We start from the raw sequence: 16,437 nt of genomic DNA, 5'->3' as shown, positions 1-16,437 counted from the left end.
TATGAACAGATATATAACAGGCAATAAAAAAGACATACAAGCAAGGTTACATGGGTTTACACACAGCCTTGTTTACACAAACTCTTCTTTATTGCCTGGCTTATATATATATATATATATATATATATATATATATATATATATATATATATATATACACACATACAGTATATATATATATATATATATATATATATATATATATCATAATTTATGTAAGAACTTACCTGATAAATTAATTTCTTTCATATTGGCCAGAGTCCATGAGCTAGTGACGTATGGGATATACAATCCTACCAGGATGGGCAAAGTTTCCCAAACCTCAAAATGCCTATAAATACACCCCTCACCACACCCACAATTCAGTTTAACGGATAGCCAAGGAGTGGGGTGATAAAGAATGGAGTAAAAAGCATCAACAAAGGAATTTGGAAATAATTGTGCTTTATACAAAAAAATCATAACCACCATAAAAAGGGTGGGCCTCGTGGACTCTTGCCAATATGAAAGAAATGAATTTATCAGGTAAGTTCTTAAATAAATTATGTTTTCTTTCATGTAATTGGCAAGAGTCCATGAGTTAGTGACGTATGGGATAGCAATACCCAAGATGTGGAACTCCACACAAGAGTCACTAGAGAGGGAGGGATAAAAAATAAAAACAGCCATTTTCCGCTGAAAAAAATTAATCCACAACCTAAATCATAAGTTTAGTCTCATAATTGAAAAGAAAAAAATTAAATTAGAAGCAGAAGAATCAAACTGAAACAGCTGCTTGAAGAACTTTTCTACCAAAAACTGCTTCCGAAGAGGCAAATACATAAAAATGGTAGAATTTAGTAAAAGTATGCAAAGAAGACCAAGTTGCTGCTTTGCAAATCTGATCAACTGAAGCTTCATTCTTAAAAGCCCAAGAAGTGGAAAATGATCTAGTAGAATGAGCTGTAATTCTCTGAGGCTGGGTTTTACCCAACTCCAAATAAGCTTGATGAATCAAAAGCTTTAACCAGGATGCCAAAGAAACGGCAGAAGCCTTCTGACCTTTCCTGGAACCAGAAAAGATAACAAATAGACTAGAAGTCTTCCTGAAATCTTTAGTAGCTTCAACATAATATTTCAGAGCTCTCACGACATCCAAAGAATGTAAAGATCTCTCCAAAGAATTCTTAGGATTAGGACACAAAGAAGGGACAACAATTTCTCTATTAATGTTGTTAGAATTCACAACCTTAGGTAAGAATTTAAATAAAGTCCGCAAAACTGCCTTATCCTGATGAAAAATTAGAAAAAGGAGATTCACAAGAGAGAACAGATAATTCAGAAACTCTTCTAGCAGAAGAGATGGCCAAAAGGAACAACACTTTCCAAGAAAGTAGTTTAATGTCCAAAGAATGCATAGGCTCAAATGGAGGAGCCTGTAAAGCCTTCAAAACCAAATTAAGACTCCAGGGAGGAGAGATTGATTTAATGACAGGCTTGATAGAAACAAAGCCTGCACAAAACAGTGAATATCAGGAAGTTTAGCAATTTTTCTGTGGAATAAAACAGAAAGAGCAGAGATTTGTCCTTTCAAGGAACTTGCAGACAAACCTTTATCCAAACCATCCTAAAGAAACTGTAAAAATCTAGGAATTCTAAAAGAATGCCAAGAAAATTTATGAGAAGAACACCATGAAATGTAAGTCTTCCAAATTCGATAATAAATCTTTCTATAAACAGATTTACGAGCCTGCAACATAGTATTAATCACTAAGTCAGAGAAACCTCTATGACTAAGCACTAAGCGTTCAATTTCCATACTTTCAAATTTAATGATTTGAGATCCTAATGGAAAAACAGGCCTTGAGATAGAAGGTCTGGCCTTAAGGGAAGTGGCCAAGGTTGGCAACTGGACAGCCGAACAAGATCCGCATACCAAAACCTGTGAGGCCATGCTGGAGCCACCAGCAGCACAAACGATTGTTCCATGATGATTTTCGAGATCACTCTTGGAAGAAGAAATAGAGGCGGGAAAATATAAGCAGGTTGATAACACCAAGGAAGTGTCAATGTATCCACTGCTTCTGCCTGAGGATCCCTGGACCTGGACAGGTACCTGGGAAGTTTCTTGTTAAGATGAGATGCCATCAGATCTATTTCTGGAAGCCCCCATATCTGAACAATTTGAGAAAACACATCTGGGTGGAGAGACCATTCTCCCGGATGTAAAGTCTGACGACTGAGATAATCTGCTTCCCAATTGTCTATACCTGGGATATGAACCGCAGGAATTAGACAAGAGCTGGATTCCGCCCAAACAAGTATCCGGGATACTTCTTTCATAGCTTGAGGACTGTGAGTCCCACCCTGATGATTGACATATGCCACAGTTGTGACATTGTCTGAAAACAAATGAACAGTTCTCTCTTCAACAGAGGCCAAAACTGAAGAGCCCTTAGAATTGCACGGAGTTCCAAAATATTTATTGGAAATCTCACCTCTTGAGATTTCCAAACCCCATGTGCTGTCAGAGATCCCCAAACAGCTCCCCAACCTGAAAGACTCGCATCTGTTGTGATCACAGTCCAGGTTGGACGAACGAAAGAGGCCCCTAGAATTATACGATGGTGATCTAACCACCAAGTCAGAGAAAGTCATAAGACCTAAAACTTCCATGCACATAGCTACTGAAGGGAATGACAGACTGAAGGTTCCAACAGGCTGCAACCAATTTCAAACGTCTCTTGTCTGTTAGAGACAAAGTCATGGACACTGAATCTATCTGGAAACCTAAAAAGGTTACCCTTGTCTGAGGAATCAAATAAATTTTTGGTAAATTGATCTTCCAACCATGTCTTCGAATAAACACTAGTTGATTCGTGTGAGATTCTGCAGAATGTAAAGACTGAGCAAGTACCAAGATATCGTCCAAATAAGGAAACACCACAATACCCCGCTCTCTGATTACAGAGAGTAGGGCACCGAGAACCTTCGAAAAGATTCTTGGAGCTGTCGCTAGGCCAAAAGGAAGAGCAAAAAAATGGTAATGCTTGTCTAGAAAAGAGAATCTCAGGAACCAATAGTGATCTGGATGAATCGGAATATGAAGATATTCATCCTGTAAGTCTATTGTGGACATATAATGCCCTTGCTGAACAAAAGGCAGAATAGTCCTTATAGTCAACATTTTGAAAGCTGGTACTCTTACATATCGATTCAAAATCTTTAGATCCAGAACTGGTCTGAATGAATTTTCTTTCTTTGGGACAATGAATAGATTTGAATAAAACCCCAGACCCTGTTCCTGAAACGGAACTGGCATGATTACCCCTGTTAACTCCAGGTCTGAAACAAACTTCAGGAAAGCCTGAGCCTTTACTGGGTTTGCTGGAATGCGTGAGAGAAAAAAAATCTTCTCACAGGCGGTCTTACTCTGAATCCTATTCTGTACCCCAGAGAGACAATACTCTGAATCCAATGATTTTGGACTGAATTGATCCAAACATCTTTGAAAAATTTTAATCTGCCCCCCAACCAGCTGAGCTGGAATGAGGGCCGCACCTTCATGCGGACTTGGGGGCTGGCTTTGATCTCTTAAATGGCTTGGATTTATTCCAATTTGAGGAAGGCTTCCAATTGAAAACAGATTCCTTTGGGGAAGGATTAGATTTCTGTTCCTTATTATGTCGAAAGGAACGAAAACGATTAGAAGCTTTAGATTTACCCTTAGGTTTTTTATCCTGAGGCAAAAAGACTCCCTTCCCCCCAGTGACAGTTGAAATTATCGAATACAACTGAGAACCAAATAATTGAATACCTTTGAAAGAAATAGATAGCAATCTGGACTTAGAAGTCATATCAGCATTCCAAGATTTAAAATAGCTAAAGACATATATCTAACATCAATTTTGATGATATCAAAAATGGCATCACAAATGAAATTATTAGCATGTTGAATTAATTTAACAATGCTAGACAAATCATGATCTGATACTTGTTGCGCTAAAGTTTCCAACCAAAAAGTTGAAGCAGCTGCAACATCATGACCCGAATATAAAAGGCTTTCCATAGATAAGATTCAAGTTTCCTATCTAAAGGATAATTAAAAGAAGTACTATCTTCCATAGGAATAGTAGTACATTTAGCAAGAGTAGAGATAGCCCCATCAACTTTGGGGATCTTTTCCCAAAACTCAAATCTAACAGTTGGCAAAGGATACAATTTTTTAAACCTTGAAGAATGAGTAAAAGAAGTACCAGGCCTATTCCATTCCTTAGAAATCATAACTGAAATAGCATCAGGAACTGGAAAAACCTCTGGAATAACCACAGGAGGTTTATAAACAGAATTTAAATGTTTACTAGTTTTAATATCAAGAGGACTAGTTTCCTCCATATCTAATGTAATCAACACTTCTTTTAATAAAGAACAAATATACTCCATTTTAAATAAACAAGAGGATTTGTCAGTGTCAATATCTGAGGCAGGATCTTCTGAATCAGATAGATCCTCAACAGAGAAAGATAAATCAGTATGTTGCCGGTCATTTGAAATTTCATCAACTCTATGAGAAGTTTTAAAAGACCTTTTACGTTCATTAGAAGGCGGAATGGCAGACAAAGCCTTCTGAATAGAATCAGAAATAAATTATTTTAAATGTATAGGTATATCTTGTGCATTAGATGTTGAGGGAACAGCAACAGGTAATGAACTACTACTGATGGATACATTTTCTGCATGTAAAAGTTTATCATGACAAATATTACAAGCCACAACTGGAGGTATAATCTCCACAAGTTTACAACAAATGCACTTAGCTTTAGTAGAACTGTTATCAGGCAGCAGGGATCCAACAGTGAATTCTGAGACAGGATCAGATTGAGACATCTTGCAAATGTAAGAGAACAAAACAACATATAAAGCAAAATGATCAATTTCCTTATATGGCAGTTTCAGGAATGGGAAAAAAATGCAAACAGCATAGCCCTCTGACATAGAAAAACATAATTTATGCTTACCTGATAAATTTATTTCTCTTGTAGTGTGTTCAGTCCACGGGTCATCCATTACTTATGGGATATATTCTCCTTCCCAACAGGAAGTTGCAAGAGGATCACCCAAGCAGAGCTGCTATATAGCTCCTCCCCTCACATGTCATATCCAGTCATTCGACCGAAACAAGACGAGAAAGGAGAAACTATAGGGTGCAGTGGTGACTGGAGTTTTAATTTAAATTTAGAACTGCCTCAAAAGGACAGGGCGGGCCGTGGACTGAACACACTACAAGAGAAATAAATTTATCAGGTAAGCATAAATTATGTTTTCTCTTGTTAAGTGTGTTCAGTCCACGGGTCATCCATTAGTTATGGGATACCAATACCAAAGCTAAAGTACACGGATGATGGGAGGGACAAGACAGGAACATTAAACAGAAGGAACCACTGCCTGTAGAACCTTTCTCCCAAAAACAGCCTCCGAAGAAGCAAAAGTGTCAAATTTGTAAAATTTTGAAAAGGTATGAAGTGAAGACCAAGTTGCAGCCTTGCAAATCTGTTCAACAGAGGCCTCATTCTTAAAGGCCCAGGTGGAAGCCACAGCTCTAGTGGAATGAGCTGTAATTCTTTCAGGGGGCTGCTGTCCAGCAGTCTCATAGGCTAAACGAATTATGCTACGAAGCCAAAAAGACAGAGAGGTGGCCAAAGCCTTTTGACCTCTCCTCTGTCCAGAATAAACGACAAACAGAGAAGAAGTTTGCCGAAAATCTTTGGTTGCCTGTAAGTAGAACTTCAGGGCACGGACTACATCCAGATTATGCAAAAGACTTTCCTTCTTTGAAGAAGGATTAGGACATAATGATAGAACAACAATCTCTTGATTGATATTCCTGTTAGAAACTACCTTAGGTAAAAACCCAGGTTTAGTACGCAGAACTACCTTGTCTGAATGAAAAATCAGATAAGGAGAATCACAATGTAAGGCAGATAACTCAGAGACTCTTCGAGCCGAGGAAATATCCATCAAAAATAGAACTTTCCAAGATAACAGCTTAATATCAATGGAATGAAGGGGTTCAAACGGAACACCTTGAAGAATTTTAAGAACTAAGTTTAAGCTCCACGGCGGAGCGACAGTCTTAAACACAGGCTTAATCCTAGCTAAAGCCTGACAAAAAGCCTGAACGTCTGGAACTTCTGCCAGGCGTTTGTGTAAAAGAATAGACAGAGCAGAAATCTGTCCCTTCAACGAACTAGCAGATAAACCCTTTTCTAAACCCTCTTGTAGAAAAGACAATATCCTAGGAATCCTGACCTTACTCCATGAGTAACTCTTGGATTCACACCAATATAAATATTTACGCCATATCTTATGGTAAATTTTTCTGGTAACTGGTTTCCGAGCCTGTATTAATGTATCAATAACCGACTCCGAGAAACCACGCTTTGATAGAATCAGGTGTTCAATCTCCATGCAGTCAGCCTCAGAGAAATTAGGCTTGGATGGTTGAAAGGACCCTGAATTAGAAGGTCCTGCCTCAGAGGTAGAGACCATGGTGGACAGGACGACATGTCCACTAGGTCTGCATACCAGGTCCTGCGTGGCCACGCAGGCGCTATCAAAATCACTGATGCTCTCTCCTGCTTGATCCTGGCAATCAATCGAGGCAGCAACGGAAACGGAGGAAACACATAAGCCATCTTGAAACCCCAAGGGGCTGCTAGAGCATCTATCAGCACTGCTCCCGGGTCCCTGGATCTGGATCCGTAACAAGGAAGCTTGGCGTTCTGGCGAGACGCCATGAGATCCAGTTCTGGTTTGCCCCAACGATGAATCAGTTGAGCAAAGACCTCCGGATGAAGTTCCCACTCCCCCGGATGAAAAGTCTGGCGACTTAGAAAGTCCGCCTCCCAGTTCTCCACGCCTGGGATGTGGATCGCTGACAGGTGGGAAGAGTGAGACTCTGCCCAGCGAATTATCTTGGAGACTTCTAACATCGCTAGGGAACTCCTGGTTCCCCCTTGATGGTTGATGTAAGCCACAGTCGTGATGTTGTCCGACTGAAATCTGATGAACCTCAGTGTTGCTAACTGAGGCCAAGCTAGAAGAGCATTGAATATTGCTCTTAATTCCAGAATATTTATTGGGAGGAGTTTCTCCTCCTGAGTCCACGATCCCTGAGCCTTCAGGGAGTTCCAGACTACACCCCAGCCTAGTAGGCTGGCATCTGTTGTTACAATCGTCCAATCTGGCCTGCGAAAAGTCATTCCTTTGGACAGATGAACCCGCGACAACCACCAGAGAAGAGAATCTCTGGCCTCCTGGTCCAGATTCAGTAGAGGGGACAGATCTGAATAATCCCCATTCCACTGACTTAGCATGCATAATTGCAGCGGTCTGAGATGCAGGCGCGCAAATGGCACTATGTCCATTGCCGCAACCATTAAGCCGATTACTTCCATGCACTGAGCTACTGATGGCCTTGGAATGGAATGAAGGACACGGCAAGCATTTAGAATCTTTGATAACCTGGACTCAGTCAGGTAAATCTTCATCTCTACAGAATCTATCAGAGTCCCTAGAAAAGGAACCCTTGTGAGTGGTAACAGAGAACTCTTTTCCACGTTCACTTTCCACCCATGCGACCTCAGAAATGCAAGAACTATCTCTGTATGAGACTTTGCATTTTGAAAACTCGACGCTTGTATCAGAATGTCGTCTAGGTACGGAGCCACCGCTATGCCTCGCGGTCTTAGTACCGCCAGAAGTGATCCCAGAACCTTTGTAAAAATTCTCGGGGCCGTAGCTAACCCGAAGGGAAGAGCTACAAACTGGTAATGCCTGTCTAGAAAGGCAAACCTTAGGTACCGATAATGGTCTTTGTGAATCGGTATGTGAAGGTAGGCATCCTTTAAGTCCACTGTGGTCATATACTGACCCTCTTGGATCATGGGTAGGATGGTTCGAATAGTTTCCATTTTGAACGATGGAACCCTTAGGAACTTGTTTAAGATCTTTAGGTCCAAGATTGGTCTGAAGGTTCCCTCTTTTTTGGGAACCACAAACAGATTTGAGTAAAACCCTTGCCCTTGTTCCGTTCGCGGAACTGGGTGGATCACTCCCATTACTAAGAGGTCTTGTACACATTGCAGAAATGCCTCTTTCTTTATTAGGTTTGTTGATAACCTTGACAGATGAAATCTCCCTTGTGGAGGAGAAGCTTTGAAGTCCAGAAGGTATCCCTGAGATATGATCTCCAACGTCCAGGGATCCTGGACATCTCTTGCCCAAGCCTGGGCGAAGAGAGAGAGTCTGCCCCTCACTAGATCCGTTTCCGGATAGGGGGCCCTTCCTTCATGCTGTCTTAGGGGCAGAAGTAGGCTTTCTGGCCTGCTTGCCCTTGTTCCAGGACTGGTTGCTTTTCCAACCCTGTCTGTAACGAGCAGCAGTTCCTTCCTGTTTTGGAGCGGAGGAAGTTGATGCTGCTCCTGCCTTGAAATTACGAAAGGCACGAAAATTAGACTGTTTGGCCTTTGATTTGGCCCTATCCTGAGGAAGGGAGTGACCCTTACCTCCAGTAATGTCAGCAATAATTTCTTTCAAGCCGGGCCCGAATAAGGTTTGCCCTTTGAAAGGAATATTAAGCAATTAAGATTTAGAAGTCACATCTGCTGACCAGGATTTAAGCCATAGCGCTCTGCGCGCCTGGATGGCAAAACCGGAGTTCTTAGCCGTTAGTTTGGTTAAGTGCACAACGGCGTCCGAAACAAATGCATTAGCTAGCTTAAGTGCTCTAAGCTTGTTCATGATCTCATCCAATGGTGCTGTGTGAATAGCCTCTTCTAGAGACTCAAACCAGAAAGCCGCTGCAGCAGTGACGGGCGCAATGCATGCAAGGGGCTGTAATATAAAACCTTGTTGAACAAACATTTTCTTAAGGTAACTTAATTTTTTATCCATTGGATCTGAGAAAGCACAACTATCCTCCACCGGGATAGTGGTGAGCTTAGCTAAAGTAGAAACCGCTCCCTCCACCTTAGGGACCATCTGCCATAAGTCTCGTGTGGTAGCGTCTATTGGGAACATTTTTCTAAATATCGGAGGGGGGGAAAAGGGCACACCGGGTCTATCCCACTCCTTGCTAATAATCTCTGTAAGCCTTTTAGGTATAGGAAAAACGTCAGTACACACCGGCACCGCATAGTATTTATCCAGCCTACATAACTTCTCTGGGATTGCGACCGTGTCACAATCATTCAGAGCCGCTAACACCTCCCCTAGCAATACACGGAGGTTCTCAAGCTTAAATTTAAAATTTGAAATTTCTGAATCCGGTCTCCCAGGATCAGATCCGTCACCCACAGAATGAAGCTCTCCGTTCTCATGTTCTGCAAATTGTGACGCAGTATCAGACATGGCTCTCGTGTCATCAGCGCGCTCTGTCCTTAACCCAGAGCTATCGCGCTTGCCTCTTAACTCAGGCAAATTAGATAATACTTCTTTCATAACATTAGCCATATCTTGCAAAGTGATTTGTAAGGGCCTTGATGTACTTGACGCCACAACATCACGCACCTCCTGAGCGGGAGGTGCAGGTACTGACACGTGAGGAGAGTTAGGCGGCATAACTTCCCCCTCGATGTCTGGTGATAATTTCTTTACCGGTAAAGACTGACCTTTATTTAAAGTAATATCAATACAATTGGTACACATATTTCTATTGGGCTCCACATTGGCTTTTAAACATAATGAACAAGCAGATTCATCTGTATCAGACATGTTTAATCAGACTAGCAATGAGGCTAGCAAGCTTGGAAATTACTTTCAGAAAATTTTCAAGCAAAGTAAAAACGCTGCTGCGCTTTTAAAAACACCAAAAAAACAATTACAGTTGAAATAACAATGAACTAATTCAGTTATAGCAACCAAATCTTTACATTAAATGTATGAAATTAGCAGAGGATTGCACCCACTAGCAAAAGGATGATTAACCCCTTAATACCCAAAAAAACGGATAATCAATTTAACAGTTAAAGTTTTTATCACAGTCAAACACACTGTCACAGGTCTGCTGTGACTGATTACCTCCCTCAAATATAAATTTTGAAGACCCTTGAGCTCTCTGGAGACGTCCTGGATCAATGAGGAAGAAACAGGAAGACTATGATTGAATTTTAACTGCGCAACAAGGCGCTAACAAAAAGCCCCTCCCACTCATATTACAACAGTGGGAGACCAGCTATAACGGTTTCTATGCAGAAAAATACGTTAGCCATGTGGAAAAAATCATGCCCCAAGAGATTTATCACCAAAGTACCTCACAAAACGATTAACATGCCAGTAAACGTTTTAAAAAACAACATTTCAGATGTTGTGTAAAGTTATCACTAAGCCTGCTACCAGTCGCTTCTACTGCAGTTAAGGCTCATACATTATTTCAGTATTAACAGTATTTTTTCAGTCAAATTCTAGTCCATAGAAAATAACTCTACTGTGCATACATTTACCAGCCTGATACCAGTCGCTACTACTGCATTTTAGGCTGTACTTACATCATATGGGTATCAGCAGTGTTTTCTTAGTCAATTCCATTCCTAGAAAATATTTTACTGCACATACCTCATTTGCAGGGGACCCCGCATGCTATTCCCTTTTCTGAAGTTACCCCACTCCTCAGAATGTGCGAGAACAGCCAGTGGATCTTAGTTACGTCTGATAAGATCATAGAAAACGCAGGCAGATTCTTCTTCTAAATACTGCCTGAGAGAAAAAACAGCACACTCCGGTGCCATTTAAAATAACAAACTTTTGATTGAAGAATAATTAGGTAAAAAACTCCAACTCCTCTCACGACCTCCTTCTTTGTTGAGACTTGCAAGAGAATGACTGGATATGACATGTGAGGGGAGGAGCTATATAGCAGCTCTGCTTGGGTGATCCTCTTGCAACTTCCTGTTGGGAAGGAGAATATATCCCATAAGTAATGGATGACCCGTGGACTGAACACACTTAACAAGAGAAAAAGGCCAGAGGCAAAAGGAATGGGGTCTTAAATAATGAAAATATTTGGCGCCAAGTATGACGCACAACAAACAGGAAAATATTTTTTGGCACCATAGATGACGCAACCTTGTGAAGGACTCGGCGTCAACTAAGACACCGAAAATGACAAATTTGCCAAAAAAATCTCGTGCCAAGAATGACACAATAAATTTTGGCATTCTGAAAAAGAGACTATACCCCAGGTAAGAAATTATTTTTCATAAAAAAGCATTTCCCAGATATGAAACTGACAGTCTGCAAAAAAGGAAATATACTGAAAATCTTAATCATGGCAAATATAAGTACAATACATATATTTAGAACTTTATATAAATACATAAAGTGCCAAACCATAGCTGAGAGCGTCTTAAGTAATGAAAACATACTTACCAAAAGACACGCATCCACATATAGCAGATAGCCAAACCAGTAGTGAAACGGTTATCAGTAGAGATAATGGAATATGAGAGTATATCGTCAATCTGAAAAGGGAGGTAGGAGATGAATCTCTACGACCGATAACAGAGAACCTATGAAATAGATCCCCGTGAGGAAAACCATTGCATTCAATAGGTGATACTCCCTTCACATCCCTCTGACATTTACTGTACTCTGAGCGGAATCGTGTTCAAAAAAATGCTGAGAAATGCATATCAACGTAGAAATCTTAGCACAAACTTACTTCACCACCTCCATAGGAGGTAAAGTTTGTAAAACTGAATTGTGGGTGTGGTGAGGGGTGTATTTATAGGCATTTTGAGGTTTGGGAAACTTTGCCCCTCCTGGTAGGATTGTATATCCCATATGTCACTAGCTCATGGACTCTTGCCAATTACATGAAAGAAATATATATATATATATATCTTTCCCTAATATATATATATCTTTCCCTAATTGTTCTCCACAGAAGACAGAGATAAATATACAACTATTTCAAACATTACAGCACCTATTACTTTATAGAAACTAAACTTTTACACTTATATCATCAATATTTAAACAACTGATATAATTGTAAAAAAAAATCTAAGTCTACGGCTAATCTTTGCTTTGAATACACCATTATGTCTCGTATACATTTACTGTTTAATATCCTTTTAAAGGAAAAATAAATAGTTGATTTAAAGGGACACTTGATTGTTTTTTATTGTTTAAAAAGATAAATAATGCCTTAACTACCCATTCCCCGGGTTTGCACAAGTAACATTGTTTATATTAATATACTTTATGACCGCTGGGTTTGCCTGTTTCTAAGCCCCTGCAGGCCGCCCCTTATCTCAGTGCTTTTGAAATCTTGCACAACAGCCAGACAGTGCTAGTGTTCACTGCCGTGGAATGATAATGGTTATAACAAGCACCAGCACTAATTGGCTAAAATGCAAGTTTGTTAAATGCACCAAGATAAATGGCAGTCTGCAGGGGCTTAGATAGAGGTAAATAGTATATTAATATAAAACTGAGGAATGGGTAATAAAGGGATTATCTATATTTTTTAAACAGTACGGATTTTCAGTTTGACTGTCCCTTTAAAGGAATATGAAACCCAATGTGTTTTCTTTCACGATTCAGACAGAGCATGTAATTTAAAACAACTTTCTAATTTACTCATATTATCACATTTTCTTAACTCTATTGGTATCTTTTGTTTAAAAGTAGGAACGTATGATTAGTAATCGTCCCATTTCTAGAGCATTATATGGCAGTAGTTTTGCAAGGATATAAAACCCCAAAATTGTGTAATATGAATGAGTCTATCAGGGCTTACTTTTGGAGATGACAGGGTTAGCCACAGTCATTAGCATTAACTGCATTATTTTGCAGTTGTTATCTTCTGAGGCCAATTAGGGTAAAATATGTAGCAGAGCTATGTTTAAGAAGTCTACAGTGTGCATTTCCAGTTCAGAACATTTCTCAGAACTAAATTACATGAATGATGAAGGTATATTGCAAAGTTGTTTTATTACACATAACTAAACAATTCATATTAAAATCTCAAGTTGTTTACTGTCCCTTTAAAGGGCCTTCAAATAGTTAAAATGGCATGCTCTAATCCATTAGTGAAAATGTAATGCTATGTGTTTAACCCCATAAGGGGTTAAACACATAGTAACAGTTCTGCTCGGGATATGCAGAATACTTTAAAATTATGATGGCCCTTCAAGTCAGGAGATGGGTAGCAGGGCAGCCAAAGTACGCCGAAGATGAGGGAGGTTGTAATACAAGAGAGTTGAAATTCAGGTGAATTAAGTTATGAGAAATTGACTCATTCGCCTACATTCAAAGAGATTCTGGAAACTTAGTCTGTGTGAGGATCAAATTTGGTCCCCATGATGTAAAGGATGAGTCATAACTAAGCAGGAACTTAATGAAAGTTTCCGACGTATAATCTATGTGCATTGTCAGTTGCCTAATTCTTTTCACTTCATGTCTGCATCAGCCCCACTACACAATGCATGAACCAGCTGAAATGACAAAACGACTTCCAGACAAGTTTACTCTGTAACAGGTTCTTAGCGTTTCAATCTGCCAGAAACATCAGTCTTGTAAAAGCGAAGGGTGACGTAAGTGGAAGAAAATATGAATTTTATAGTGTTCTTCTAAAACTTTTGCTTATAGCCATGAAGAATACTGTCCACACATGCATTTATAAAATAAATAAGTAGATCTATATATGTTTATATACATTGGTCAAAAGGCTTTAATTACTCACATCTGCTGGCCAGACAGTAGGCTGCGAGTCATCAAGTTTGATAGATTTTTCCACTTTTACATATTTTTCTACCTATGAAAAGAAGAGAAATGTAATCATTACTACTAATGAAAATGAGAGAAGAGAAGAAATAAGACAAGTCATTTTCTCTGTACTATACTGACCATGCATAGATTGTACACACATAACAAACATTAATTTTTTCACCTTGCAGGCTAAAAACCTGCCAAAAAGCTCAGCTACAAGTTTCATGAAGGCTTGGATAGAAATACAGCATGAATTCTGTTGCAAGATGCTCTAGTGAAAGCTTATGGCTCCTACATGTATTTTATTACTCATCTAACAAACATTGCTACAAAAATACTGTTGCACTACAAATAGTAAAGCTCACATATCTGCCCTTTCTTTGGTTAGCGTGCTCCATAAAATAGCATAGGAACTGGAGAGACAACAGAAGCTTGAGTATCATTGTATCTAATGCATGTGTTTGTACGTTAATTTGCCCTTAATCAGTTATACTTGTAAATTAGATTGGTAATTAACACTTTTTTTATAAAGATTGTGCATCTATTTAAATGTATCTATATTGTTCAAGCAACAAACACAAGTTGCAAGCTGCATGATAATCTACCTTCACATCTGAGAAAAAAATTATAATGAATAATGCAGCTTTATTTTGTCAAAATAAGTATATTGTTTTATGTTTCTTTACACTGATTTCCCTGTCCCCCAGAACAAAAGAACCCTTACTACCCAATCACAAACCAATACACAGATAAAGCTCAAACTCTTGTTTGCACATGAGCAGTTAAAGAGTGAAACTGGGGTAGCTTGTCCTCTTCTCTTCCTTTAAGGTGGTTTAGTACTGATTCAACTAAGTTGTCGTCATTTATTTAACAGGTATTTAAGCAGACATATATTCCTTTCTAATCCCCACCTAATAGTGGAATATAAATAAATGTATACAGTATATATATATATATATATATATATATATATATATATATATATATACATACATACACACATACATACAGGTAGCCCTCAGTTTACGCCGGGGTTAGGTTCCAGAAGGAATGGTTGTAAATCGAAACTGTCGTAAATTGAAACCCAGTTTATAACGTAAGTCAATGGGAAGTGAGTTAGGTTCCAGGCCCCTCTCAAAATTGTCATAAGTAACACCTAATATATTATTTTTAAAGCTTTGAAATGAAGACTTTAAATGCTAAACAGCATTATAAACCTAATAAAATAATCACACAACACAGAATATATAATTAAACTAAATTAAATGAACAAAAACATTTACTAAACAGCATTATAAACCTAATAAAATAATCACAAAACACACACTTTACTTGCCTTTTTCTGCAAACAATTCTTTCTATGCATTCCAATCGGAACTGATTTATAGACAGGAAGATCTTGTTCCTTTGCAAGCTGCTCGATAGCTCAGGTCTGGTTAAACTGATTAATTTCAGCTTGCTTGGCTTGCATATATTTGTTGCAACACAAGCGGACAGCTCCACCTACTGGCTATTTTAATCAATGCACTGCTTCTCAATGCTTTTCAATAGCAGTCACATGACCGGAAAAAAAAGGTTATTCTGAAACGGTGCAAATTGAACCGTTGTAAACGGAGGGCCACCTGTGTATATGTGTGTGTATATATATATAATATATATATACTACCTACTCTGCCCACTGTTTTTGCAAAGAATGCTTTTCCTGTCATGATTGTTGATGCAAATCTGAAAATCCACTTTAAATGCAAATTAATATAGAAAAGGTGAAAGAAAAGGGGACAACAACTCACAGATAAATTAGCTAAAAGTATTAACCCAAGCCCCCTTGGGAAAAAGTGGAAGAAGTATAAATGTCAGATTTATTTTACAGCAAAAAGAAGCAAAATAATGAATGTGTATTGCATTGTTGAAACGCTTAGTATATTGGTCCTTTAATAATTTTCCTGCTACCACTTCATCTGGTATTTAACCCCTCAACGACCAGCGTCGTACACAGTACGATGCTGCTCGTTATGCCCTTAAGGACCAGCAGTCCTGGGCTTCTCTCTGACGCATTCTCAATCAAAATAGCGAGATTGCGCTATTTCTGCATGCCCTACTAGTGGGGCACTACAGAAATAGATTTGCAGAGTTACTGATGCAGAGAGGGCCACTCTGTGGCCCTCTCTGCATCGGACAGCGGTGGTGCCGATCGTTGGTGGGTGGGAACGTAAGGAGGGAGGCGGGTGGGCGGCCCATCGCTGGAGGGGACAGGACCGATACGCCACGCTACACAGATAGGGAACATAAATAAAACATTTGGGAAGTGAGGCTGAAGGAGGGAGGAAGGGCAATAAGGGGGATCCTATGTGGGAAAGGGATCTGGGAGAGGGAGGGGATAGGGTAATGAGAGGGGCAGCTACACTACAGACATTTTTTTTTTTTTTTTTAAACATATGCATTAATTGAGGCAAACTGGGTACTGGCAGACAACTGCCAGTACCTAAGATGGTGGCAAATAGGTAGAGGGGGAGGGTTAAAGAGCTGTTGGGGGGGGGGCAGGGAGGTTGGGGGGTAAAAGAGGATCCTACACTGCAAAAAATATTTTAAAAAAATAATTTTATATATATATATATTTATATATATATATTTATATATATATATATATATATATATATATATATATATATATATATATATATATAT

At 39.2% G+C, this 16,437-nt stretch overlaps 1 protein-coding gene across 4 annotated transcripts in view; it reads right to left on the bottom strand.

The window, feature by feature from the left end:
* The window catches only part of SUPT20H (SPT20 homolog, SAGA complex component), a 234,912-nt gene that overhangs the window by 114,658 nt on the left and 103,817 nt on the right, over nt 1-16,437 (bottom strand). For all 4 annotated transcript variants that reach the window (XM_053708432.1, XM_053708429.1, XM_053708431.1 and 1 more), the window contains exon 13: nt 13,727-13,798. In XM_053708432.1, coding sequence (XP_053564407.1) covers nt 13,727-13,798 — 72 coding nt within the window. The remainder of the gene's footprint in view (nt 1-13,726; nt 13,799-16,437) is intronic.

The sequence above is a fragment of the Bombina bombina genome, chromosome 3 (genome assembly GCF_027579735.1).
Source record: "Bombina bombina isolate aBomBom1 chromosome 3, aBomBom1.pri, whole genome shotgun sequence".
In the NCBI taxonomy this organism is placed as follows: Eukaryota; Metazoa; Chordata; class Amphibia; order Anura; family Bombinatoridae; genus Bombina; species Bombina bombina.
The sequence above is the reverse complement of the archived record's forward strand: the minus strand, read 5'-3'. Positions and strand labels throughout refer to the sequence as shown.